At 46.9% G+C, this 27,750-nt stretch overlaps 1 protein-coding gene across 1 annotated transcript; it reads right to left on the reverse strand.

Annotated features, from left to right (window-relative positions):
• Positions 1-4,612: 4,612 nt before the first annotated feature.
• TCTA (T cell leukemia translocation altered) lies at positions 4,613-27,641 on the reverse strand. Its single transcript, XM_033926155.1, has 3 exons — positions 27,316-27,641; positions 22,891-22,945; positions 4,613-5,285 (listed from the first exon to the last, which is right to left on the reverse strand). Exons 1-3 carry the CDS (start codon positions 27,524-27,526, stop codon positions 5,243-5,245), a joined length of 309 nt encoding a protein of 102 aa, XP_033782046.1. The 5' UTR covers positions 27,527-27,641; the 3' UTR covers positions 4,613-5,242.
• Between the last annotated feature and the right edge of the window lie 109 nt (positions 27,642-27,750).

A 27,750-nucleotide genomic window follows, 5' to 3' on the forward strand; every position in this document is an offset into this window, starting at 1 on the left:
TAAGGGGAGGCGTCGGTGGTGATGACTAGTTGATGAGGAGGTAGATGGAGCAGAAGACCTCTGGAGAGATTTGAGGATATCAACCACCATTGTAGAGACTGACGAAGAGATGATGTCACAGATATGTGTCGTGAGCAAGGATCCGTCGCTTGGGACCACTGGGTAGCAAGGGTCCATTGAGGAGTGCGCAGGTGAAGACGTGCTAAGGGTGTTACATGAACTGTGGAAGCCATGTGACCTAAGAGTATCATCATCTGTTTGGCAGAGATGGAACTCTGAAGCAGTACCTGCTGACAGAGAAATTGGATAGTCTGAAGACGGTTGGTCGGCAGAAATGCTCTCATGAGGACTGTGTCCAGCACCGCTCCAATGAATTGAAGTCTCTGAGTGGGGATGAGATGAGATTTGGGAATATTGATCTCGAACCCCAGAAGTTGTAGAAACAGGATGGTTTGGTTGGTGGCCAGGAGTACTGTCTGAGATGAATTGGCCTTGATTAACCAATCGTCCAAGTAAGGAAAGACCTGAAGGCGGTGAGAGCGTAGAAAGGCAGCTACCACAATCAGACATTTGGTGAACACTCTTGGAGAAGAGGCAAGACCGAAGGGGAGCACCTTGTATTGGTAATGACAGCGATTGATCATGAAGCGGAGGTACTGTCTGGAGGCCGGATTGACCGGTATGTGAGTGTATGCCTCTTTGAGATCGAGGGAGCATAGCCATTCGTTTTGATTGAGAAGAGGATAAAGCGTGGCTAAAGATAGCATCTTGAATTTCTCTTTGACCAAGCATTTGTTGAGATCGCGAAGATCTAGAATTGGTCTGAGATCTCCTGTCTTTTTGGGAACTAGAAAGTAACGGGAGTAGAATCCCTGCCCCTTTTGTTCTGGAGGAACTTCCTCTAAAGCGTTCAGAAGAAGGAGGGATTGAACCTCCTGAAGAAGGAGGGAAGACTGAGGAGAGTTCAAAGCAGACTCTTTTGGTAGACTTGGGACCGGGAGGTTCTGAAAGTTGAGAGAGTAGCCATGGTGGATGATGTTGAGGACCCATTGGTCCGAAGTGATAACTCCCACCGGCTGAGGAAAAAAGAAAGACGACCTCCTATAGGTTGAGGTAGAAGGGAAGATGGTTGGATGCTGGCTATGCCCTGGAGAAGTAAGTCAAAAGGGCTGTGTGGATTTTTGTTGAGGAGGCGGCTTGACAGGCTGCTGCTGCTGTGGTCTAGGTGTCTGCCGTTGTTGCTGACGCTGCCGCCTAGGTTGTTGTGGAGCTGACTGCAAGGGACGAGCCACATAACGGCGTTGGTAGGCCGATTGCTGTCTGAAAGGCCGTGCCGGTGGAGGTTTCTTCTTCATCTTGAGGAGAGTATCCCAGTGTGTTTCATGGGCGGAGAGCTTTTGGGTGGTTGAGTCCATAGATTCTCCAAAAAGCTCATCCCCCAAGCACGGTGCATTAGCCAACCGGTCTTGATGGTTGACATCAAGCTCGGATACCCTCAGCCAGGCAAGGCCACAGACATAGCTGTTGCTCTGGAGGTAAGTTCAAAAGTATCATAAATAGATCTTACCATAAATTTTCTCAGCTGGAAAAGTGAAGAAGAACATTGGTGAAAAGCCAGTCGTTTTCGCTCAGGAAGGTACTGTTCAAAAGAAGCCATGGTGGTAAGGAGATGCTTTAAATAGAAAGAAAAATGAAAAGCATAGTTGCCAGATCTATTAGCGAGCATCGCATTCTGGTATAAACACTTACCAAATTTGTCCATGGCTTTACCTTCTCTGCCAGGAGGGACAGAAGCATAAACACTAGCTCCTGAAGACTTTTTAAGTGTAGATTCCACAAGAAGAGACTCATGTGGAAGCTGGGGCTTGTCGAACCCTGGAATAGGGATGACTTTGTACAGAGAGTCCAATTTTCGGGGAGCTCCCGGGATAGTAAGAGGAGTCTCTAAATTTTTGTAAAAAGTTTCCCTCAGGATGTCATGAAGAGGGAGTTTCAAAAATTCCTTTGGAGGCTGGTCAAAGTCAAGAGCGTCAAGAAAGGCTTTAGACTTTTTAGGCTCAGCCTCCAAAGGAATGGACAGAGATTCACACATGTCTTTTAAAAAGGAAGAAAAAGACAAAGAATCATGTTTGGAGGATGGGTCAGGAATAACAGGATCATCCTCATCCGAAGAACACTCACCTTCTGATAGAAAAGGCTCTTCGGAATCACCCCACAGATCAGGGTCCCTAATATGGGAACTACGGTCCCGAGACTCGGGGGTGGATGGTTCCAAGTGTCGGGACTTGCGAAGTGACTTACCCGACCTCATCGATGCGGTACCGGGAGAATTTACCGGTCGCATAGGTGCCGAAGTCTGTACCAACTGGTGGTGGGCTGTTGGCTCCGGTGCGAGGAGTGGCATCGACACCGATGAGGCCGAGTGTACCGGTACCGAAACAGCGGATGCAGACAATACAGGCTGTTCCACTGCCGGTACTGGCGGCTCAGTGCGGACCGGCACCGGGAGATTCGGAGCCAAGATAGCTGGAAGGAGTTGTTGTAACTGCTCCTTGAGCTGCACTTGGAGGATGGCCGCTATGCGATCATCTAAGGAAGGCACCGATACCGCCTTTTTCTTTTGCGGTACCTGCGGTGCTGCTCTACACCCCGGAGATGAGGAGCCCGATGTCGAGGGACTCACCTCAATAGGGGCGGAGCGCTTCCGCTGGCGCCTCACGGTCAGCAGGACTGGACTCGCTGCAATCGAGACCGGAGGACGCTCCAGCGGGGAAGGCTTCTTAGCCGGCTTACCTGGGTGTTGCGACACCGGCGCGGTGTCACGCGGTGTCGACAAGGTGGGTGCCGACTGTACAGGAGCCGATGCCGGTGTCGATGTCGCGGGATCGGACATATCGGTACCGAAAAGTAATCGCTGTTGAATTTCGCGATTCTTCAATGTACGTTTTTTCAACGTGGCACAGCGGGTGCAGGTGGAAGCCTGATGCTCTGGACCCAGGCACTGTAGGCACCAGTTGTGCGGGTCCGTAAGGGAGATAGGCCGTGCACACCGCTGGCACTTCTTGAACCCTGGCTGAGGGGGCATGAAAGGAAAAACGGCTTCCGCCAAATCGAAGGCCGAGGCCTCGATGGTGGCAGAAGGCCCCGCCGGGGAAAAAACAAATTGAAGAAAAAATATAAGGTTTTTTTTTTTTTTTAACAAAAATAAAATAAAAGAAAAAAGGCAATAGAGCCAAAAGGGTTTACGCGAGCGGGAAGGCGAAGAGAAAAAATTTCAACGGCCGTTGAAAAACACGTCTTCTTAGCTCCGCGGAAACCAAGAAACTGGGGACTGCGCGCCTGTGTCGGGCGGGAAGGCACTCGCGCATGCGCGGTGCGGCATCTAGAACTTTCCAAGTTCTTAGAGTGCAATCACTCTAAAAGTGTCCGTACCGGGGTTCCGTCGGTGCCGTCACCCATCAGTCAAGAATATGCTGCCTGCTTGTCCTGGGATAATGGGATGTAAAAGAAACTTCGACTCTGCATGAGAACAGAGGGCAAAATCTAGAAGGATATTGAATTTTTAACATAGTCTGAAACAGGATAGGACTAGCTGAGGTGTCTCAGAAAGAAAAAATGTGGTGTAAAAGCAAGGAGGTGAGCGTCCACTTGTGTTGCCGAAGAAATCAGCTGAGGTTATCAGCAAGAGTATTGTTGCTTGTTGAACATAGACAAGGTTTAGAAATATGTTTCAAGCAATCGAGTAGTTCAAAATCCTCTTGGCCTTCTGACAGAAAAATAGAAAATCTGATACCGTCATGCTTGATTATGCAGTAGAACGCAAGCTGATTGTTCATACATAGTAAGAGGAGTTGACTAAATATGCTATGATGAAAAGTCTTAAGAGTATTCCAACTCGCTTAAGTCTCAACACATGTATATAAACGTCTGCTCTTGGCAGAACAGGCTCGTGTGTTAATACTGTCTAGGTGAGGTTCGCAAGAATACTTAGAGAAGTATGTGGTCAGAATTGGCTGATCTGGAGGCATCTGAAGCAGCAGCCATTTGGAAAGATTGGATGAAGTCAACCCCCACTGAAGAGTAACGCAGCGATGAAAGCGGCTTTGAAAAATGATGGAAAACTGGAGACCATGTATATGCCAGAGACTACTGGGCAGTTCAAAAATGAAGTCTCATGAAGAAAGAAATATGGATTGAAGCCATGTGATCCAAGAATCCCATCAGCTGTCCACATGGCTGGCGTCTTGTATTTCTTTTTGCTATGCTCAGGCTGGGAGGAAAGGCACTCATGTGGGGGTGCAGGCATGAGTGCCTTTTCAAACTGTCCATACTGGGCTCCATGGATGACATCCCGTTAACTTATAATGATAAATATTATTGAATGCATGATAAACATAAAGAGATCTTCCAAAGTGCAGCATTCCTAGAGAAAAAGGAGGAGGAGATTTTGAGCTAAAGCCCCAAATTTTCACTCTTAGTACTGATAGGAAAAACAAAGGAGATAAAAAGCATAGGGTTTTGAGAAAATCATTTTAAAGCATACATATTTTATAAGTTTGGACAATTTAAACATGCATATAAGAGCCAGAACATGGAAATAAAGCTTTAGTCAATAAGCACAATATTATTTTTTAATGTCATTCACCCTTATGAAGGTACATTATTCCACTGTCCTAAACAGTTGAGCTAAGAGATAAACAGAGCCCTGAGGGAGACATCATTCACAGACATGAAAAGGGAGAATAAGAGGCTTGATAGAAATTCTTACCCCAGCACTTCATCCCACAGTTAGACTGGCTTTTCAGTGCCAGGCAAATGCATATTTACCAGTCCACTCACTGGGAAACAGCATTGCGATTGGCTGATAAATCCTGGCGTATTCTTAGTGGAATACTCAAGTCAATCTTAATTTCCTCTAGATGAGAACAAGCATACAAGTCATAGTCTACTCTGATCATACAGAAGTCCAAATGCTGAAGCCACACAAATCCTACTAAAAAAGATAAAACAAGATCACTTCAGATCCATTGATTCTAGCTTGCTCCCAAGTAGGAGCAGGAGCTGGGTCCCTTTCCACAAAGTACACTTAGTGCAGTACATTCATTAAACAGCTGGATGTGCCCCTGCAAACGATAGCTTCTCCGTTGCAGGCTTCTTCAGCCCTGGTGTGAAAAGAAATCACAGCAACAGGGAGTCATGGGCAGCAATGCATGGGACACTCTCCCAGTTGGGGTATGTCAGTTCATTCTCGATGAGTTTTCAAGGATTCAGTGCTTGAACTTTCCCTGGAAAAATGTAAGAAAGAGAAGCAAAGAAACATTTAGGCCTCTATGGTAAAACATTAGTAGAGGAAAGAATTTGTTATTTTAGGTGTTGGGGTTGTTTGTTTTGCCCTGCTTCCAAGCATCTATCACCTCTTCTCCTTTCCCTTACTTCTGCTTTCTAGACACCCTATCTATTCTTCTTTCCTGCCTGACTAGGGAAGATGCAGTAAGCCTCCTTTCTAAGGAAAACAGGCCCTGCCTAGTGAATTCCAGTGGATATGGCTCTAGCCATAAGAGGTACTGAGTCTTGGGGGAGGAGAGGAGCCACCAGGTGGACAAAAGACTTCAGGGAAACAGGGTTGGGTGATTTGTGGGGAGTAGGACAGAGGGAGGAGATGCGGCTGATGCTCACTGAAAGAGCTCAATGCCAGCTTCAGACCTGGTGGTAGGTTTTAGGCCTTGAGCTCCCATGGTTAGGGTTACCAGATTTTATGAGTAAAATTCAGATACGGGGTCCCGCCCCCAAACTTCCTCTTCTTGAGCTCAGGGCAGCATCTGGAGAACATCTGTGCATGTGTGACGTCACTGTGTCGCGCATGCGTAGATGCTATCTACACCCGGCCCTGAGCTCAAAGCTTTTCAAAACCCAGACAAGTGCAGGACATGTCAGGGCAAATCCGGATGTCTGGTAACCTTACCTACTACTCCTATTAATTATTTCTATAGCGCTACTAGTCACATGCAGCGCTACAGAGTCACAAAGAGTAAGAAAACAGTCCCTGCTCGAAAGAGCTTACAATCTAAACAGGATACAGTTAAGGGGAACGGCTGATCCATGGTAGACGTCAGTACACACAGCTCTGCATGCTGCAGGATAGCTTAATTAGCTCTTTAGTATGCATTTTGACGTGCTGTGCACCGTCTCCTGCAGCAGGACAGAAGCCATTGCTTAAAGGTGCCTGTGGTAGCTTTCTGCGTTGGCCACTCTAATCTAATCTAATCTAAACCTTAAGTTTATATACCGCATCATCTCCATGAGAATGGAGCTCGACACAGTTTACAAGAACTTAAAATAGTGGGTAGAGAAGAAGAAAAAGGATTACATGAACTTATGTGTAGAAGGGGGGAGAGAAAGGGGGGAAGGATAGAGCTACAATTTGCTGAAAAGCCAGGTTTTCAATTGTTTGCAGAATAACTGAAGGGAGCTCAGGTTCCGCAACGGGGAGGTGAGGTCGTTCCAAAGACCTGTGATTTTGAAGAGAAGGGATTTTCCCAGTTTGCCTGCAAAGTGGATGCCGCGTAGGGAGGGGAAGGCTAGTTTATACCTTTGGGCAGTTCTGGAGGAGTCGGGACTGGAGGAGTTGAAAGACAGTGGGATAAGAGGAGGGAGGATGCCATGAATGATCTTAAAAGCCAGGCAGGAACATTTGAAATGGATTCTGGAGATTATTGGGAGCCAGTGAAGTTTGGCAAGGAGTGGGGAGGCATGGTCAGATTTGCTTTTCTCCCTCCACAGCCCCCATTTCCTTCCTATTTTCAAGTACTCCCTATTTTTGACTCTTTTTATTTTCAAGCAATCTTCCATCCATCCTGCTTATATCCCTTTAACCAATTCATCTAGTTTACCTAGTAAAAGGGACTTATTGATAGCAAGCACCTATTTCTGTGGCCTGGAGTCTAAACCCTTCCAGTGATCACCACCACTGCAGCTCCAGACCTGTGCTGTCACATCAGCCATCACCACAATGCTGTCCTAGTTGTTGCCTCCATAGCAGTTCTGTGACTCAGTATTTACAAATTTGGGACCCAGCCCCTGACAAGAGATGCCCAGCTAAACCTAAGCGATTGCTCTGGCACCTAGGATTTTTTCAGCCCTGTTATAGAACAGTCACACTTTTACCCCAGGCCTTTGATAAATGAGTAATCAAAAGCAGAAGCAAAATCCAATACAAAAATCTTTTGAAGGGGTTTCTGGAAACATGGCTGCCGTAATCCAGTATTGAAGGCAGACCTATCATTTTGTGTGTGCCTTCCAATACTAGACCATTCTTCTAACTTTTGCAGATCCTTTTTCATGTTTTCCACTCCCTTCTCGGTGTCTACTCTATTACAAATCTTGGTATCATCCACAAAATGGCAAACTTTTCCTTCTAACCCTTCGGCAATGTTGTTCACAAACTAGAGGTCTGCACAGGAACGGGGATCCCGGGAATACCACGGGTCCCACGGGGATCCCCCCTAGGTCAACGGGATCCCACAGGGACCCTTCCCAGGCCCACAGGACTCCCACGGGGATGGAACTGGAGTTCCTATCTTCCCAACTCGAGGCCTACCTTATTTCCGGTCCGACACTGTGCTGAGCTCCGAGTCCCGACGAATCAGCAGCATGTCACGTAGGCATGGAGCTCATCACGTAGGCAGTAAGCTCAGCGCAGGCACACATTGGTTGGTTCAGCTGCAGCACAACGGGCCAATCACAAACTAACTAAGGTCATTTGTGATTGGCCCATTGTGCTGCAGCTGAACCAATGTGTGCCTGCGCTGAGCTTACTGCCTACATGATGAGCTCCAGAGGAGGACGAGCCAGCAGCTGAGTTGCTGCTTCTGGGGAGCTGCGGCACTTCACTTTCCGTTGCCTATGTGCAGCCGCCCGAGCGAGAAGTGGGATGGCTCTCAGCTGCGTTCTGCCCTGCCCTCACCTGAGCTGGCCAAAGTTATGCAGGGTGAGTGTGGGCACTAGGTCTGCAAAAGGGAAGGACCTCGGGGGGGGGGGGGGAGGAGGGGGCGGACCAGCCCAGAATCTTGCACCTCCTGGGCACTGGGGTGGCTGGCTGGGAGACGGCCTACTCCCCCTGCTAAACCACTTGGCAGAAGCTGGCTGGTGCTGCTGAGGTCAGGTTAGTGAGGGTGGGGGAGGGTGAAAGGCTTGGTGAGTGCTGGGACTTGGCATGCATGTGACAGATGGGGGAGGAAAGAGAGGAGAGTCAATTTGGCCCACAGGTTAGGCAGGGGTGGGCTTGGCATTGTGGGGGACAGCTAGGGGAAAGGGAGAGGGAATTGACAGGCAGGCCAGGGGGAGGAGGGGGCACAAGATAGCAAAGAGAAGTTAGTAGGCTGTATGACTAATAAGAGAACTACCAAAAGGGACAGGTGATAACCATCACGAGGGGTAGGGAGAATGAGGCAATGGTGACATGGAGCATGGGATGACAGGTGGCTAGAGAATAAGGTGGCAAACAGGCCAGCCAAGGTGATAGCCTTCCACCTTGGGCAAAGAGAGAGAGGTAGGGAGAGTGAAGTGGCAGGCTGACAGGATCAGGCATAAGGTAGTACAGAGATGATGATGACAAGGAAGCAAGTGGGCCAGTGTGAGGGGTAGGGAGGTTGTGTTCTGTTTTCTTTTAGCGTCGACTGTGCAGAATTGATCTGTATTAATCTGGCTTCAGTTTAACAATAGATATATTAATGTTCTAATGCTCACTGCAGTGTTTATGATGCTCCTTTTTCCTAGGTGCACCCTTGCTTTGTGACTCATGGATTATTACTAAAAATATATTTTTATAGAGAGGAGGGGGCATTAAAAAAGGAGGGGGGGTGTTAAAAAAATGATTGTATTGTATTGTTGGTTTATATAAACTAAGGCTTGAAAAAAATCAAAACTTTCTGAAGTAATTGCTGCTTTTTATGGGGACAGGTAACTTTTATGGTGGAATGGGCGGGAAGGGTGGGATTTCCATCCCTGCGCAACTCTCTATCACAAACATATTGAACAGGGTCAGTCCCAGCACCGACCCCTGAGGGACCTTTCCCTCCTCTGAGCGAATTCCATTAACCACCACCCTCTGGCATCTGTCCGTCAACCAGTTTCTTATCCAGTTCACCACTCCAGCCCGTCAAGTTTGTTCGAGAGCCTTCTATGAGGATCCTTGTCAAAGGCTTTGCTGAAATCTAGCATATGCCCTTGATCCAATTCTCATAAAGGACACTGAGCACCAGAGTCTACTTCGCTGGTTGATTTCTTACTTTCCAAGCTTTTGGGAAGTTTAGTATCTCCTGTTTCTCTGGAATATTTGTCTATGTGCCAGGAATTCGTTTCTTACCCAAGATTGTGAATACTTTTGGATGTGAAACTGTTCCTGCTTACGAGGGTTGAAAGTGAGCGCACGGCTGTTTAAAGGCAACGTTTTGAATTCTTACACGGTTGTCTGTGTGCCTTGCAGAGCTCCGTTCAGCTAGCAGTTGCTACAGCAACCTAAGAGATTGCACAGAGCTTGTCTGATTCAAGTAACCCTCAGGGCTCTTAGAAGACAACAGAAGCTTTCTCTTGGCTGAATTATGAGGAAACCAGACCAAACAGAATCTCTTTCTAACATAGAGTGGCTATAATTGCAGTGCTGGACAGTGGAGACTGTTTTATATTTTTTACTGCAGTTGGGACTCAGGGCTCAGTAAAAAAATATAAAACAGTCACATCATCACAACTGAGCCGATGGGTCTTCTCTCTCTGACGCTGCAGGAGTGAAGTGACTAAATGAGAATAGTGTTCTAAACGGGCGAGGTCTTGCAATACAAGTACGTATAGTATTTTGTATTAAAGTTTTTGGGTTGTGAAACGAATCGTCTTAGTTTCCATTATTTTTTATGGGGAAATTTGCTTTGATAGACGAGTGCTTTGGATTACAAGCATGCTTCTGGAACAAATTATGCTCGCAAATCCAAGGTTTTACTGTATATTGTATCTGGTATAACCAAATCATATCTTCAACTTTTGGATACATGAAGCAACAGATAAAAAGGAAGCACAGGGATACTCCTCAATGACCACATAAACCCTAGATTATTTTTTCATTTGTGCTGGATTAGGTAGATCGTTATATCGTATTTGCATATTCATGACTAAGGTGACTTAATGGTGTTTTAAGACTTAATACACGATGGGGCTGATGTTCAGACCAAAGTAGTTAGCCAGGCTGACTTCTATGGTCGGCACTGAGCTCAGATATTCAATGCTGGGCCGTTTCCAGTGACCAGCACTGGTCTATTTTTGGCTGCTAAAGACATAGCCAGCCATACCAATATTCAGCACTGGCCTGCAACTACTATTACTATTTATCACTTATATAGCACTGAAAGGCAAACACAACTAAGTTTATAGCGGCCAAAGATAGATCAGATATTCATCTCGCACTGAATATTAGTGCTTAAGCAACTAAGTGCTATTTAACTGGCCAGGAGCCATCTCTGGCCATCTAAACAGTGCTGAATATCGGGCAGAATCTCTCTACTATTGAAGCTTTGCTTAGAAACATCTAATTGAATTTTAAGAAGGGTGTAAAATCTTCAATATTTCTGTAAGCAAGGAGCTAAAGGGGCGCTCAGGGAGCATAAGACCATAGTGGAGAGACTGAATTAATTTTTTGCTTCGGTCTTTACGGAAGATGTAAGAGATCTACCTGAACCGCAAATGGTTTTCAAGGGTGATGATGTGGAGGAACTGAAAGAAATCTCGGTGAATCTGGAAGATGTACTAAGCCAAATCGACAAGTTAAAAAGTGATAAATCGCCTGGATGGTATACATCCCAGGGTACTAAAAGAACTCAAACATGAACTTGCTGACCTGCTGTTGGTGATCTGTAAGATAACTGGATTGTCTTTCAGACATGGGTATAGAACAGAACTAACACAGTGTAGGAAAATAAATACCTATTAAATGTTCGAAATGCTCCTTAATGTCAGCAATGATGGATGAATCTGTTGCAGTTAACAGCTTGATTAACTAGGCATGTAACATAACATAGTAAATAATGGCAGATAAAGACCTGAATGATTAAATTAAAATGCCTTTTTTTCTTTATTATTTCAGGGCCATAAGAACATAAGAATTGCCGCTGCTGGGTCAGACCATTGGTCCATCATGCCCAGCAGTCCGCTCACACGGCGGCCCTCTGGTCCAAGACCAGCACCCTAACCGAGACTAGCCCTACCAGCGCACGTTCTTGTTCAGCAGGAACTTATCTAACTTTGTCTTGAATCCCTGGAGGGTGTTTTCCCCTATAACAGCCTCTGGAAGAGCATTCCAGTTTTCTCTGGGTGAAGAACTTCCTTACGTTTGTACAGAATCAATCCCCTTTCAATTTTAGAGAGTGCCCTCTTGTTCTCCCTACCTTGGAGAGGGTGAACAACCTGTCCTTATCTACTAAGTCTATCCCCTTCAGTACCTTGAATGTTTCGATCATGTCCCCTCTCAATCTCCTCTGTTCGAGGGAGAAGAGGCCCAGTTTCTCTAATCTTTCGCTGTACGGCAGCTCCTCCAACCCCATAGGCCTTAGAAGTCTACCCAGTACTATCTTTAGTTTCCAACTACTGGAGCTGAAACTGAATCTCATTCCAGCCTATCCAAACCACCTTCATTGCAGGATTCAGACCATGAAAGTTATTCCATTCATATGCTAATGAACACTCCTCTGTATTCATCCCACCTCACTTGGGAGGGCATACCAGGCATCCACCACCCTCTCCGTGAAAAAGAATTTCTTGACATTACTCCTAAGTCTACCACCCCTCAACCTCAATTTATGTCCTCTAGTTTTACTAATTTGCCTTCTTTGGAAAAAATTTGGTCCTATATTAATACCTTTCAAATATTTAAATGTCTGTATCATATCACCCTGTCCCTCCTTTTCCCCAGAGTATACATGTTGAGGTCTTCTAGTCTCTTGTACTTCTTTTGGTGCAAACCTCCTACCATTTTTGTTGCTCTCCTTTGGACCGGTTCAAGTCTTTTTATATCCTTCACCAGATACGGCCTCCAAAACTGAACACAATACTCCAAGTGGAGTCTCAACAACAACCTGTACAGGGGCATCAACACCACCTTTCTTCTGCTGGTTATGCCTCTCTCTATATTAAGAAGTTAAGAACATAAGAACATAAGAAGTTGCCTCCGCTGAGTCAGACCATAGGTCCATCCTGCCCAGCGGTCCGCTCCCGCGGCGGCCCATCAGGCCCATCGCCTGAGTAGTGGTCTATACCTATCTATACCCTTCAATCCCTTTTTCTTCTAGGAATCTATCCAAACCTTCTTTGAAACCATTTAATGTTTTGTTGTCTACAACAGCCTCTGGAAGCGCGTTCCATGTATCCACCACCCTCTGAGTGAAAAAGAACTTCCTAGTATATTGCCTAGTATCCTCCTGGCTACAGCCACCGCCTTGTCACACTGCTTTGTTGCCTTCATATCCTCAGACACTATCACCCCAAAGACCCTCTCCCCATCTGTGCAGATCAACCTCTCGCCTCCCAGCATATACATCTCCCTCAGATTTCTATTCCCAAAATGCATCACTCTGCACTACTGTGCACTGAATTTTAATTGCCAGACATTAGACCATTCTTCCAACTTTTGCAGATCCTTTTTCATGTTTTCCACTTCCTCTAGGATGTTCACTCTGTTACCAATCTTGGTATCATCTGCAAAAAAGGCAAACCTTTCCTTCTAACCATTTGGCAATATCACTTACAAACATATTGAACAGAATAGCTCTAGCATTGATCCCGGAGGCACTCCCCTACTCACCTTTCCTTCCTCCGAGTAGGTGGTAGGAATCTGATCAGCAGACAGGTCTCTTGTTGCCACATTAAACACAGACAAGACACAAATGATGCCATTTAACAATAGGATGACATAAGATTGTTCAAAGTTGTTAAATTGCAAGAGGATTGTGAAATTTGTAAAAGGGTCTTGTGAAATTGGGAGACTGGGCATCAAAATGGCAAATGACATTTAATGTGAGCAAGTGCAAAGTGATGCATGTGGGAAAGTGATGCAAAACTCTATGTTAGGAGTCACTGCCCAGGAAAAGGATCTAGGTGTCAGTGTTGAGGAAACATTAAAACCCTCAGCTCAATGTGTGGTGGCAGCTAAGAAAGTAAATAGAATGTTAGGAATTACCAGGAAAGGAATGGAAAACAAAGATAAAAATGTTTTAATGCCTTTGTATCACTCTACGGTATGGCTGCACCTCAAATACTGTGTGCAGTTCTGGTCACCGTATCTCAAAAAAGATGTAGAGGAATTAGAAAAGGTACAGAGAAGGGTGACAAATGATAAAAGGGATGGGACGACTTCCCTATGAGGAAAGGCTAAAGTGGCTAGAGCTCTTCAGCTTGGAGAAGAGACAGCTCAGGGGTGATATGATAAGCGATCTATAAAATACTGAGTGGAGCAGAAAGGGTATTTTTCCCAAAAATACTAGGATTACTGGGTATGCGATAAAGATACTAAGTAGTAGATTTAAAACAAACCGGAGAAAATATTTCTTCACACGATGTGTAATTAAACTCTGGAATTTGTTGCCGGAGAATGTGGTGAAATCAGTTAGCTTATTGTGGATAAATTCCTAAAAGGGATGTCCACAGGCCATTATTGAGATGGCTTGAGGAAATCCACTGCTTATTCTTAGGATAAGCAGCATAAAATCTGTTTTATTACTTGGGATCTAGCTAGGTACTTGGGAGGGGTTAGCCATTGTTGGAATCCAATCCAATCCTTGATCTTGTATACCAATTTTTTCCAACAAAGGGGCTCGATTCGGTTTACAAAAGATAGGAAAAGGAAAATACAAAATATTAATGCACAGTAATCATTATTTGTTAGCCTTATTTATATTGAGAATTTCTTATATTGTTATAGTTAGAATTTGTTATATTGAGAATTTCTTAATTGAGAATTATGTTAAGAATTTCTGAAATAGAAAAGTTTTTAAAGTTTTCTGATAAATTGGTAAAGACGTAAGAAGTCTAACTTCAGCAGGAAGATTAATCCAATTTTTTGCAAAAGAAAAAGCAAAAGATCGACAGATCTTACCTAAAGCTTTAATTCCTTTAAGGGAAGGCAAGTTTATATTTATGAATTCCCCTGGAATACAGAGGTTGCTGAGAATTAAAAGAACAACCAAAGGAGAAAAGATCCCATATAGAATTTTGAATATTATGCTGGCACATCTGAATTGGATTCTCCAATAAACTGGAAGACAGTACAAGGCTTTCAAAAGAGGAGTAACATGCTTATAGTTACTCTTACCAAATATCAGTTTGCCTGCCGTATTTTGAATGAGTTGTAGCCTTTTCATGTTACACTTACTTACGCAGATATAAAGAGAATCCAAATGAGCCAGTATAATAGCCTGACCCAAAACAGCAAAATGTTGCTGATGAAACAAATGACAAACCCTTCTCAACATCCGAATACTACAGAAGGAGAAATTAGGTTCTTACCTGCTAATTTACTTTCTTTTAGCTTCTCCAGACCAGTAGAGGTTAACTTTACGAATGGGTATATATCTAATCATGACCAGCAGGTGGAGACTGAAAACAAAACTTTGGGACAGTATATCCTAGCCCCTCCTCTCTATTTCCCTCAGTCTGCCGAATAGCCAAGCAGAACCAAGAACTGGAAAACAACAGAGAGAAAAAACAATACTCCGAAAGGAGTAACAAATAACATACCCAAAATGCTGTTGGAAAATGCAGAGGAGAAATTCCCGAAGGAAGAATGTCCCCACAGCTCGCCAGCTAAGCCAGCCGAGCCACAGCCGCTGTTCTTCACTTCTCCCCGGCCCTAGAAAAATACTAGAACCCGCAGCAAAAACCAAAAACTGCCCGCGCAACAGCCCCAACAACAACAACAACAGACAGGGTGGGGACCTCTACTGGTCTGGAGAAGCTAAAAGAAAGTAAATTAGCAGGTAAGAACCTAATTTCTCCTTCTTTAGCACTCTCCAGACCAGTAGAGGTTAACTTTACGAATGGGACGTACCAAAGCAGTCCCTCTCACGGGCGGGACCCCCGAAGGGCCGATACCAGTACACGCTCACCGAACACCGCGTCCCGACGCGCCTGCACATCAACCCGATAATGACGAACAAAGGAATGCAAGGAGGACCAAACCGCAGCCTTACAAATATCCACTGGAGGCACGAGCGACGACTCAGCCCAAGAAGCCGCCTGACCCCGAGTGGAATGAGCCTTGAGAAACTCCGGAACAGGCTGCTGTTTCAGAAGATAAGCGGAAGCAATCGTCTCCTTGATCCAGCGCGCAATAGTAGCCTTAGAAGCGCCAGCTCCCCGACGAGGACCCGCCAGGAGGACAAAGAGATGATCGGACTTCCGGAATTCCTGGGTCCGCTGCACATAAGAGCGAAGGACCCGACCGACATCCAACTTGCGCAGCTGCCGTTGCTCAGAAGAGCCCTCCCGACCACCCAAGACCGGGAGAACCACCGATTGATTGACATGAAAAGGAGAAACAACCTTCGGCAGAAAGGAAGGAACAGGCCGCAAGACGACCCGCTCCCTAGAAAACTCCAAGAAGGGAGCCCTACAAGAGAAAGCCTGCAGCTCAGAAACACGCCTAGCAGAAGTAATGGCCACCAAAAAGACCGCCTTCAAAGTAAGGTCCTTCAAAGAACAGTCGTCCAAGGGCTCGAAAGGCGGACGCACCAAAACAGAGAGAACCAGATTAAGATCCCAAGAGGGAACCGAGGGCCGTAGGGGAGGCCTAAGCAACTTGGCCGCCCGCAAAAAAACCGAATCACATCAGGAAGAGCCGATAAACGCTGACCTGACACCAACCCTCGAAAAGCCGACAGGGCCGCAAGATGAACCCGGAGAGAAGACCAAGCCAGGCCTCTATCCAGGCCATCCTGCAAGAACTCCAGAATGTTAGGCAGAGAAGCGCGAAAAGAGGTCACTCCCCGCGCCCGACACCATTCCTCAAAGAGACGCCAAACCCGCACATAAGCCCGAGAGGTAGAAAGCCTCCGGGACCCCAACAGTGTAGAGATCACCTTGTCTGAATATCCCTTCTTGCTAAGGCGACCCCTTTCAAGAGCCACGCCGTAAGACAGAAGGGAGACGGGTCGAACATGGGAATGGGACCCTGCATCAGAAGGTCGTCCGAGAGAGGCAGAGGAAGAGGAACCGCTACCAGGTGCCTCACCAGATCCGCATACCACGGACGGCGAGGCCAATCCGGCGCCACCAGCACCACCAAACCCGGATGGTGAACAATGCGAAGAAGCACCCTGCCCACCAGCGGCCAAGGAGGGAACACATACAACAGCCCCTCCATTGGCCACTGCTGGACCAGAGCATCCAGACCCTCGGCCAGACCGTCCCTGCGACGACTGAAGAAGCGGGGCACTTTGGCGTTGCCACCCGTGGCCATCAGGTCCATCAGGGGCTGCCCCCAAGCCTGCACTATCAACTGAAACGCCTCGGCGCCGAGACACCACTCTCCTGGATCTAGGAAGTGACGACTGAGGAAGTCTGCCTGAACATTTTCTACCCCGGCTATATGAGAGGCCGAGAGGTCCAGCAGATGGGATTCCGCCCAAACCATGAGCAGAGCCGCCTCCTGCGCCACCTGAGTGCTCTTGGTGCCCCCCTGACGATTGACATAAGCCACCGCCGTGGCATTGTCCGACAGCACTCTGACCGACTTGCCCAGCAACAGGGAGTGGAAAGCCAACAGCGCCAGACGGACCGCTCTGGTCTCCAACACGTTGATCGACCAGGCGGCCTCCTCCGCGGACCAGGTGCCCTGAGCTGAGTGACCCAAACACTGAGCCCCCCAACCCAGGAGACTCGCATCCGTCAGGAGCACCGTCCACTGCGGGAGATCCAGACCCACCCCAAGAACTAGGTGAGGGGTCTGGAGCCACCAACGCAGACTGCAGCGCGCCAAGCCTCGCAGGGGAACCGGAACATCCATCCCGTGCCTCTGGGGAGACCACCTCCGGAGCAGAGCATACTGGAGAGGACGCATGTGGGCCCGCGCCCACCTCACCACGTCCAGGGACGCCGCCATCGACCCCAAGACCTGGAGGAAATCTCGCGCCCGAGGACACCGGGACGCCAAAAGCAGGCGAATCTGAGATTGCAATTTGCTCACCCGGCCCTCTGGGAGGAAGACCCTCCCCAAGGAGGTGTCGAACAGCAACCCTAGGTACTCCAGACGCTGAGCCGGGACCAACCGACTCTTGGAAAGGTTGACCACCCAGCCCAGCGACCGGAGAAACTCCACCACCCGAGCAGTAACCCGGGAGCTTTCCTGCAACGACTTTGCCCGAATTAACCAGCCGTCCAGGTAGGGGTGTACCAGGATACCCTCCGACCGCAAGGCTGCCGCGACGACCACCATCACCTTGGTGAACGTCCGAGGAGCCGTGGCCAGCCCAAAGGGAAGCGCACAGAACTGAAAGTGCCGACCCAAGATCGCAAAGCGCAGGAAACGCTGATGAGAGGCCCGAATGGGAACATGCAAGTAGGCCTCCGTCAGATCGAGAGAAGTGAGAAACTCCCCCGGCTGAACCGCCAGAATGACCGACCGCAGAGTTTCCATACGGAAAGAGGGAATCTTGAGAGCCCTGTTGATCCCTTTTAAATCGAGGATGGGCCGAAAAGTCCCCTCCTTTTTGGGCACCACAAAGTAAATGGAGTACCTGCCCGTGCCCCACTCCGGAGGGGGCACCGGAACAACTGCCCTGAGATCTAGCAAGCGCTGAAGGGTCTGGCGAAAAGCCTGCGTCTTCCCCGGAGTCTGACACGGAGAAGCGAGGAAAAAATCCGGCAGAGACCGGGCGAACTCCAGGGCATAACCGTCCCGCACCACCTCCAGGACCCACTGATCGGACGTGATCTCGGCCCATTTGGGGAAAAATTCGCGCAGCCGAGCCCCCACCGGAACCAAAGGGGGCGCCGGCAAGGCGTCATTGTGCAGGACGGGAAGCGGGGGAACCGGCGGAGGGATTCCTTGCCCCCCGACGGGCCCCCCGAAAGGGCTGCATGCGCTGGAAGAACCGACCCCGGGAAAATCCCGGAGACTGGAAAGAAGCAGCCCCACGCCCAGGGCGATACTTGCGAAAATCCCGCAAACGCCCCCGGGCCGCACCCCCCCGAGACGCCGGGCGGGCACGGTCCTCCGGCAGACGGGGAACTTTCGAGTCCGACAGAGTCTGAATCAACTTATCCAAGTCCTCTCCAAACAAAAACGACCCCCGAAAGGGAAATTTAGTAAGCTTAGCTTTGGACGCAGCATCCGCCGCCCAAGCGCGCAGCCACAACACACGCCTTGCGGCCACGCCAAAAGCCATAGACTTAGCCGATATCCGCACCAAGTCATACAGAGCATCCGAGAGGAATGAGGCAGCCATCTCAATCTTCGCAACCTCCTGATCCACCAGAGACCAGTCGTCAGACTCTCGATCCAAGACCCGCTCCGCCCACCGAAACACGGCGCGAGCGACCAGTCCCCCACAAATAGCCGCCTGGACCCCAAAGGCAGAGACCTGAAAATTTTGCTTAAGGATGCTCTCCAATTTGCGCTCCTCAGGGTCCCGCAAGGCAGAACCGCCCTCAACAGGCACGGTATGCCGCTTGGAAATTGCCGAGACCACCGCATCCACGACTGGCGAAGCTAACGTAGCCCGATCCCCTTCAGGAATGGGATACAGGCGAGCCATGCTGCGCGCCAGCCGAAACGGCGCCTCCGGTGTTTTCCACTGCTCCAGAATAATATCCCGAATATCCTGATGCATAGGAAAAGAGCGGGAAACGGAACGGATCCCCCGTAACAGGGGGTCCCCCACACGCGGAGTCTCCGGTGGCGCGTCCTCAAAACGCAAAACCGTAGAAACCTGTTGAATAAGGTCAGGCAGCTCATCTTTCTGAAAAAGGCGCACCACGGACGCCTCGTCACTGGAGAACGGGAAATCCGACAACCCGCCGCCAGCTTCCGTCCCCTCCAGAGAGTCCTGGAACTCCTCAGAAGGGTCCAGGTCCTCCTCCAGACCGACCCGTTCCTCCGACCACAAATTCTCGTCCCACGACACCCGCGGACGCTTGGACAAGGGAGGCGGCGGAGGGGACGTCACGCCAGACGAAAGAGGCAAAGCCGCAGGGAGCGCGGAGGAAAACCCACCCCCCGAAACCCCCTGGGCGCAACCGGGACCCCCAGCCGCCTGAAAATAGGCTCTGCATAAAGAAAAGAAAAATTCAGGAGAAAAACCCCCCGAGGGTCCCAAGGGACTCCCTGCCACAGCAGGGGACCCAGCAGAACCTTGCCCCTGCATAGTCAAAACAGGGGGAAGGTCACCTGAGGTGGAAGACAAAATGGAGGGGCCAGACAGAGAAGATGGCGGTTTTCCCGCCAAAAAAGCTCCCTCCATAGCCTGAAGCGGCTGAGAAACCTGAATAGTCTCAGCCGCTAAAGCAGGCAAGCCGGTATCAGCTGTCAAAAAATCAGCTGAGAGGGAATCCTTCGGGGAATCCCTCCGTGGGCGGTTGTGGAAGACCGGGCTTCCCCACTGCTCCAAGCCGACTCGCGAGGCACCATCGGCGGGGAGCTCTGGGCGCCTGCAGCCGCTGCCGACGGAGCTCCACCACCTCACCGACCCAAACCGCCGAGTTCAGGCCGGCCGCGAGTGCCTCGCGGCTGGACTAAAATTGTGGCCTACTCCCCCGGAGAAGGGCACAATTGCTCCATACGCGACCTAGCTATAAAAAAGTGCTGGTTACATGAAAAAATACAGTAAAATACAGTTTTCTTAAAGGGAAACAACCCTTCAGACCAGCACTACCTCAGGATTTTTTTTTTTTTTTTTTACAGAACAGACTCCACAGGCTCTCGAAGCAATATGCCTTGCTTGACTTAGGGGGCAAGGGATACTGCTGAGGCTCCTCTAAAAAAATGTGGGGAGGTGGAGGAAGTGGGGGGAGGGACCCCGCTCGTGACCCGCCGGGTTTGACACCCCCGAGGTCGGACGAACCCCCAAACAGAGTCCGCCCAAGCTCCGTCCGGCTAAAAACAGGGACAATAAACCCCCTAAACAAATTCCAACAGCCCTACCAAGGGAGATGGGTACAGATCACATCAACACCTGCTGGAGACTGAAAGAAGACTGAGGGAAATAGAGAGGAGGGGCTAGGATATACTGTCCCAAAGTTTTGTTTTCAGTCTCCACCTGCTGGTCATGATTAGATATATACCCATTCGTAAAGTTAACCTCTACTGGTCTGGAGAGTGCTAAAGAAACATTTTTTGTTACACTATTTATTTGATTTGACATGGAGAGAGTAGAATCCAGAAACCCCCCCCAGAATTTTTGATGAAAATTCAATCTTCAAAACGTCGCTAGAATTTATCAGTGAAGAAGGTAATTGATGTAATTTAGGACCAAACCATAAAAGTTTTGTCTTAGTGATATTTAGTTTCATACACACAGAAAAAGCCCAATCATGAATTCTTGAAATACAAGAATTAATATCGGTTGTTAAATTTATTAATGATGGATCAACTTCAAGTAAGATGAAAATATTGTCAGCATAAGTAAAAATCAACTCTGAAGAGAACAAATTCAAATATTTTAACGTAGTCATATATAAGTTGACTAATATAAGTGACAATGGTGAACCCTGTAGCACTCCACAAACGGGAGTCCAAACAAAAGAGAATTTGCCCTCACCATGTACTTGATAGGATTGTAATGTCAAAAAACCTTTGAACCAATTTAGTACTTTTTGGTTACTGGGCTTGATGGACCTTTGGTCTGTCCCAGTATGGCAATTCTTATGTTCCAGTTCATTTAAATCCAAAAGTCAAATCTACAGGGGGGGGTTTAATCATTGAGTTCAGTTGCCAGTTGTCTAAATGTGTTAAGTTTTTACATATTGATACTAGAATTGTACAGATGCTGGTGGTCCATCTAGTTGGAACAGTCTGTTTAAAGCTAGAGAATGACACTGGGATACCATTTGTCCCCATGGCCATGGGCTCTGTCCCCATCCCTATCCCTGCGGTTTACCATAGATACCTGTCCCCATGTCATTCTCTATTCCATACCTTCCATATAAGTATCCTTTATCTCATGAATTTTTTAATTCAGTTACCATTTTCAGCACCATCACCAAGTTTATGTTTGATATACTGACCATCATCAAGTATCTGGTTGGTTTACAATACTAAAATAGTAAAATATTAAAATAAAAATACATTTTTAAAAGAAAAAGGGTCATTTGCTAAAAAAAATAACAAATGACTGAAAAAACTTCGATTTGGTATGAAAGGTACTGGGGGTTAGGGTTATGTAAAATACATCAAGACAGACAAAAAAATTTTTTTACAGGAAGGTAAGAAGGGGAGGGCTAGAAAAGAGGAAGGGGAGTTGCTTCTTAAAAGTGGGTTTCTTTCGTCATTGCTCTTTGGTGGAGTTGTCTAGAGAAAAGGTCCTATCCCATATTTGATAAGCATCCCGGAATAGGAATGTTTTGAGTTTGCTCTTGAATTTATCAAGAGATTCTTCAAATTGAAGGTCAGACGGGAGTGCGCTACAGAGTTTAGGCGGTGTGGCGGAGAATATGGTATAATAGAGCTCCTTAATTGGGGGACTAGTCAACAAATTTCAAATTTTGGTTAGTAGATCTTAAGGCCCATGTGTTGGTGTAGGGAATGAGATATTTATCTCAAAAGGCGAGGGAATGGGCGAGTTTAATTTTGATGGTTAAGTAATAGCATCTTGTATGTTGTTTGATGAGATACCGGTACCCAGTATGCTTCACGGAGTACAGGAGTTATGTGGTCGTATTTCTTTGCCTTGTGTATGAGTTTGAAGGCAGTATTTTGGATTAGTTGTAGTCTACGTGTTTCTTTTTGTGTGATGCCATGATATAGTGAATTGCAGTAGTCGATGTGCGAAATGATCAAAGAGTGAATCAGAATGTGTATGGAGGAAGGCTCGAGGATGGATGTGATTAAGCAAATTAGTCTCAGTTTATAAAGATAATTCAGTGGAATGATTTACATGAAAACTTGTTTGGTTTGGATGGAGGGCGTTAGTTTTTTTCATAGAAGTCAGAAATTTGATTGAATATTAGTTTTTCTGTGAGCTTGGCAATGAATGGTAGATTGGGTTTGGTTTTTAGTTTAGGGAATACTAGGGCAGATTTCCAAGATTTTAGGACAGTATGGGTGTAAATACTTTTGGATGCCATTCTAGCAGGAAAGGTCCGAATATTGAAAAATGTTTTTTTTAGGTGATTTGGTAGGATTGTTTTGCTAGAGTAAGATACAGCCTCCAAAACTGAACATAATACTTTCAGTGGGCCTCACCAATGACTTGTACAAAGGTGACAACCTCCTCCTTTCTTCTGCTGGTTATACCCCACACTAAGCAGCCCAACATCCTTCTGGTAGCTACTACTGTTACTCCTCCTGATCTAGAAAACAGCTGGTTATAAACTGAAACCTCTTCCAATGTAATTTGTGTCTGTTGTGAGCTACAGTTACTGCAACTCACAATAAGAAGTGTTTGCTTAAGTGACTAACTAAATTGAACAAAAATAAGGCGTATTTCCTTTTTGACTTCTATATCCTGTATCCTTTTTGGATTGAAATTTAATAAAAATTATGTAAAAATAAAAATAAGCGCTACCCCAGTATAGAAATGAGGGGAGTTAAAAGTCACTGATGATGATCCCCGAGACTATAAACACCCACCATAACGGGTGCCTACAGGATCAGCATTCAGGTGTGAAATTATATAACCAAAAGGATGCCTCAGTACTCACCAGATTGGGAAATGTGAGGCACAGTCTGGTGTTCCTCCATTCTGTCCTCCCATTCCTGGAAAAAAAAGAGAAGAAAATTTATTAGTGATTGCAGTTAAGCCCAGGGACTACTGGCAGCCAACATCAGTAGACAAAAGCATCTAATAATGGCACCATTAGCTTCAGTTACAAAAGGAACATCCTCTCAATCTGACATTTGTCAGAAACTGCACAATATAAGCAAATGCAAACTGTAGTCACCCCTTGCACAGCAACATCCACAGAGGGACTGCACAGACAACACTTACTTACCTGTAACAGGTGTTATCCAGAGACAGCAGGCAGATATTCTAACTAGGGGAGGTGGGAGGGTTGTGAGAATGTCTGACTGCTGTCCCTGGATATCACCTGTTACAGGTAACTGTGCTTTATCCCAGGACAAGCAGGCAGCATATGCTCACAGATGGGACTCCCTAGCCTGCCTTGGCCACCTTGTCTTTCCTATTAGAGGAACTGGAGGAAACGAATACAGAAACTTGTTCATCCAATCTATCAGGAATGCATCAGACTCTAGACGATGAGGTGAGTGTAGTCTGGAACAGAAGTGTGGAAAATTGTGATTGCTGGGAGATGCAAAAAGATCTATTTGTGGAATTCCCCAGATTGAGAAGATCTGATATAATACAGTGGAGTTGAGAGACCGCTCATGAGGTTGAAGGAATCTGCTCAGTTTGTCTGCCAGAGTGTTATGCTTGCCTGCTAGATATACAGCCTTGAGAAAGATATTACGTGGAATGGTCTAAGACATGACAGAGGAGGAGATAGCTTATGCTCCTTGCTTATTTATATAGTACATGGCTACATGATTGTCTGTCCGGATCAATATTACTTGGTTGAGTAGGTGATCTTGAAAAGTATAAAGAGAATTGTGAATCGCTAATAGCTCTAGAAGACTGATGTGAAAAGATTTTCTTGAACAGTCCAAGTGCCCTGAGTGTGAAGGCTGGCTAGGTGGGCTCCCAACCCATACATGGAAGCATCTGTTATCTTCTGATGTAGAGGAACATGGAACAGTAGGCCTCTGGAGAGGTTTGTTGGTTCAAACACCACTGAAGAGGCCGAAGGAGTGGGGAAGTGATTTTTAGTTGATGGGAGAGCGGCTTTGTGGCCTGTGACCACTGAGAGGTAAAAGTCCATTGAGGATCTCTGAGATGAAGACATGAGAATAGAGTTACATGGACTGCCGATGCCATGTGTCTTAAGAATTGCATCATCTGTCATGCCGTGATGGTTTGGAGAGTAGATATGTGCTTGCAGAGGTGAAATAAAGTGTCTAGTCTCTGTTGAGAAAGATAAGCACAATTTTGAGTTGTATCTATGAGAGCCCCAATGAATTCCAAATTCTGGGTTAGTTGTAGATGCAAACCCTAGAAGTAATTGGTACATTGGTAGTTGACTACAAACCCTATTAGTTCTAGGAGACATATGGTTGAGTTGATGGCTGACTGAGCAGCTTGAGGTGACAGTGCCTTTATCAACTGGTCATCCAGATAAGGGAACATATGATAGCCATGAGAGTGTTGCAGCCACTACAACTAAACAGTTTGTAAATACACTAGGAGCTGATACTAGGCCATAAGGGTAGCACCCTGTATTGGAGATGATGTGCTCCCTATTCAAAAGTGTGGATATTTTCTGTAGGCTGGAAGAATGGGAATATGTGCATATGCTTCCTTGAGATTTAGAGAACAAAGCCGATCATTCTGCTTGAGAAGGGGATAGAGTGTTCCCAGGGAGATCATGCGGAATTTCTCCTTGACTAGATATTTGTTGAGAGCAAGGAGACAGAGGATTGGATGAAGATCTCCAGTCATTTTTGGTATGAGGAAGTATTTGGAGTTGAGGAAGGCTGAGAGTTCCTGAAGGAGGGAGGTCTGCTGAGGATTAAAAGAGTGCTCTTGGAGGGTTTTCTCATAGATAAAGAGCGTAGCTTTCTTTCACTATGCTTAAAACCTAGGTGTCGGTTGTGATGAGACACCAGCATTGGTGATAGCGGGTGAGTTGACCTCCAATGGGGAGTTGAGACGAAGAATTATGGCTAAGGTCTCTAGAAATGAGTCAAAAGGACCGAGCTGACTTCTGTTGAGATTGAGTCTGAAGTTTTTGAGAACACTGTTTAGGCGTGTCTATACTGGAGCCCTAGAAGTTGAAGTAGACAGATGCCTAGGATTGTAATAACACCTAGATGGCTGGGGTTTTGTTGATTTAGAGGCTGATAGAATGGTCATACTTTGCTGGTAATTTTTTTGTGTGGATTCCTCAATCTTCACATTGCTTCTGCAAACCCTCTACAGAGTCATTGCTTCGGCGAGTAGTTACGTTTTTTTTTTTTTTTTTACACAGGCCTAAGTTTATCTATGTTGCGGTTTCATTCGATACCTTTCAAATTAGGGACCCCTGATGAAGGCTTGTTAACTGAAACACGGACTGTGTCAGGTCCCCTGGTTTGTAATAAAGCTGGCAGAGGGTGCAGAATGGGATGCGGAGGGCTAGGATCGCCTGTTGCCGGCATACCATTGCTGGGAGCCCTGGGAAAATCTCTATGACATCACACTCGCATATGGGCGGGATTGCCTGGAGCCACGAAAATGAGAGCGACCAGAACCTCTAGAGGTTCTGGGTCTGCTATCAAGCAGGGTCTTAGGGCAACGGTCCACCACAGAATTCATGAAGTTGTTCAGGCCCTTGCCAAACAATAACTGCCCTTTAAAGAAAAGTCTAGCCAAAGTAGCCTGGGAAGTGGAATCATCAGCCCATTGTCTTTATCCAGAGCATCCTGTGGGCAGAAATGGGAGTACGCCAACACTTTTGCCAAAAACTGCATAAGGTCAGTGCGTCAGCAACATAATCTGACCCAGCCAAAAGCTGAGGAGGACCCACAGCCCCACTCTCCAGCTTGTACAGTTGAGAGAGAGAGAGAGAGAGATGCATATAAGAAAGGATGCTGCCAAAGCAGCCTTTATGTCTAAAGCAGATGCATCAAAAAGTCTCCGTAGGACAACATCTAAATTGCAGTTCCACATATCTTTAAACGCACTTCTCTTCCCAGTGAAGGTGGTGTGGTCCTTAGTCACCTGTGCAACCAAAGAATTCACCCTAGGCTGACCCAGAAGCTGCTGGCTCCTGTGCCAGAGGATACATAAAAGACATGGCCCTTGCTATCTTAATAGCACCTTCCTGAGAGTCATACTGCTCCGAGACTAAAATGCTCATATTAGTGTGTAAAGAGAAGGTAGCAGACTGTGAGTGCATACCACAAAGTCTGGAGGAAGAAGTGGACAGAGCCGGCTGAGTGACTAAATTGAATTCATACAAAGAACTTCAAAGGTTGGTCACTGTTAAGACCCCCTCGTGATATTCCCCACTAATCTTGTTGTATAAAGCTGTTTTTAACTGACCCTCAGAAATGCCACCAGCCACTCAAATACATTTAATAGTGGTTGGATTTAAACATTACATCCTCACCGGGTCACTTTAATTTTGCTTTTCGATTTTGTGAATGTAAAACTTATTATAAATATTAAGCTAATACTTAGCTTAGCTTAGGTGGTCCATTCTAAGGGATCCTGTTACCGACATGTTTCACCCACCACAGGTTTCATCAGGGTTGTAATCCCTCAGTTGGAATTGGTTTCCCACAACGCGACCACTCCAAAGATTTTAAAATTGAATTCATAGACATAGAAACATAGAATATGATGGCAGAAAAGGGCCACTCGTCCAACAAGTCTGGCCACTCTAAGGACCCTCCCCTCTAAGCACTTCCACGAAGTGAACCCACATGCTTATCCCATTTTTTCTTAAAATCGAGCACGTTGCTTGCCTTAATTACCTGAAGTGGAAGATCATTCCAACGATCAACCACCCTTTCAGTGAAGAAATACTTCCTAGTGTTGCTATGAAATCTCCCACCCCTGAGTTTCAACGGATGCCCTCTTGTTACCGTAGGTCCTGTAAGGAAAAAGATATCTTCTTCTACCTCAATACGGCCAGTTACATATTTGAATGTCTCTATCGTATCTCCTCTCTTTCTGCGTTCCTCGAGAGAGTATAGCTGCAACTTACCTAGACGTTCCTCATACGGGAGATCCTTGAGTCCCGAGACCATCCTGGTGGTCATTCGCTGAACCGACTCCACTCTCAGCACATCCTTTTGATAATGTGGCCTCCAAAATTGAACACAATATTCCAGATGAGGTCTCACCATGGACCTGTACAATGGCATTATTACTTCGGGCTGACAAAACTTCTTCGGATGCAACCCAGCATTTGCCTAGTCTTGGATGAAGCTTTCTCTCCCCCTCCCCCTGGCCTTTCCTAGTGCTCATTTGAAGGGTCTGCTGGGGAAAAGAAAAGGTCATGAGAGGGCTCTGGCCCAGCTCTTACCCTGTCTGTAGTACAGATTGTTCACTGTGGAACCGTAGACTCTCCAGGCCAGGTGGATTGCCAAAACGCTGACGAGCAGCCAGGCCAAGAGAATTTTAAAGATGGCCACTCGGGTGTCGTTGCTGCCCCAGTCCTGCAGAAACTCTTGGCCGAGAGAGAGCAAGTAATCGAGGAAGCGAGACACGAACTCCAGATCCCAGGCCTCGTCCATGTCCTGACTGAGCTCGAGCCAGAGCCAGAATTGGCGGGAGCCGAGCTACGGCCCAACATTCACCTCATCCGGCGCTTCAATGAACGCCAACAAAAACCGCGGCTGTTGATTGGAGCGCTCTGCTTGAGCTGCCACACGATTGGTCAATCTGACGCCCAGAGCGTGAAGGCTGCGAGCGCGTGACGAGAGGTCAAAGGCGGCCATCTTGCAATTGGCAAAACGTC

The sequence above is a fragment of the Geotrypetes seraphini genome, chromosome 17 (genome assembly GCF_902459505.1).
Source record: "Geotrypetes seraphini chromosome 17, aGeoSer1.1, whole genome shotgun sequence".
In the NCBI taxonomy this organism is placed as follows: Eukaryota; Metazoa; Chordata; class Amphibia; order Gymnophiona; family Dermophiidae; genus Geotrypetes; species Geotrypetes seraphini.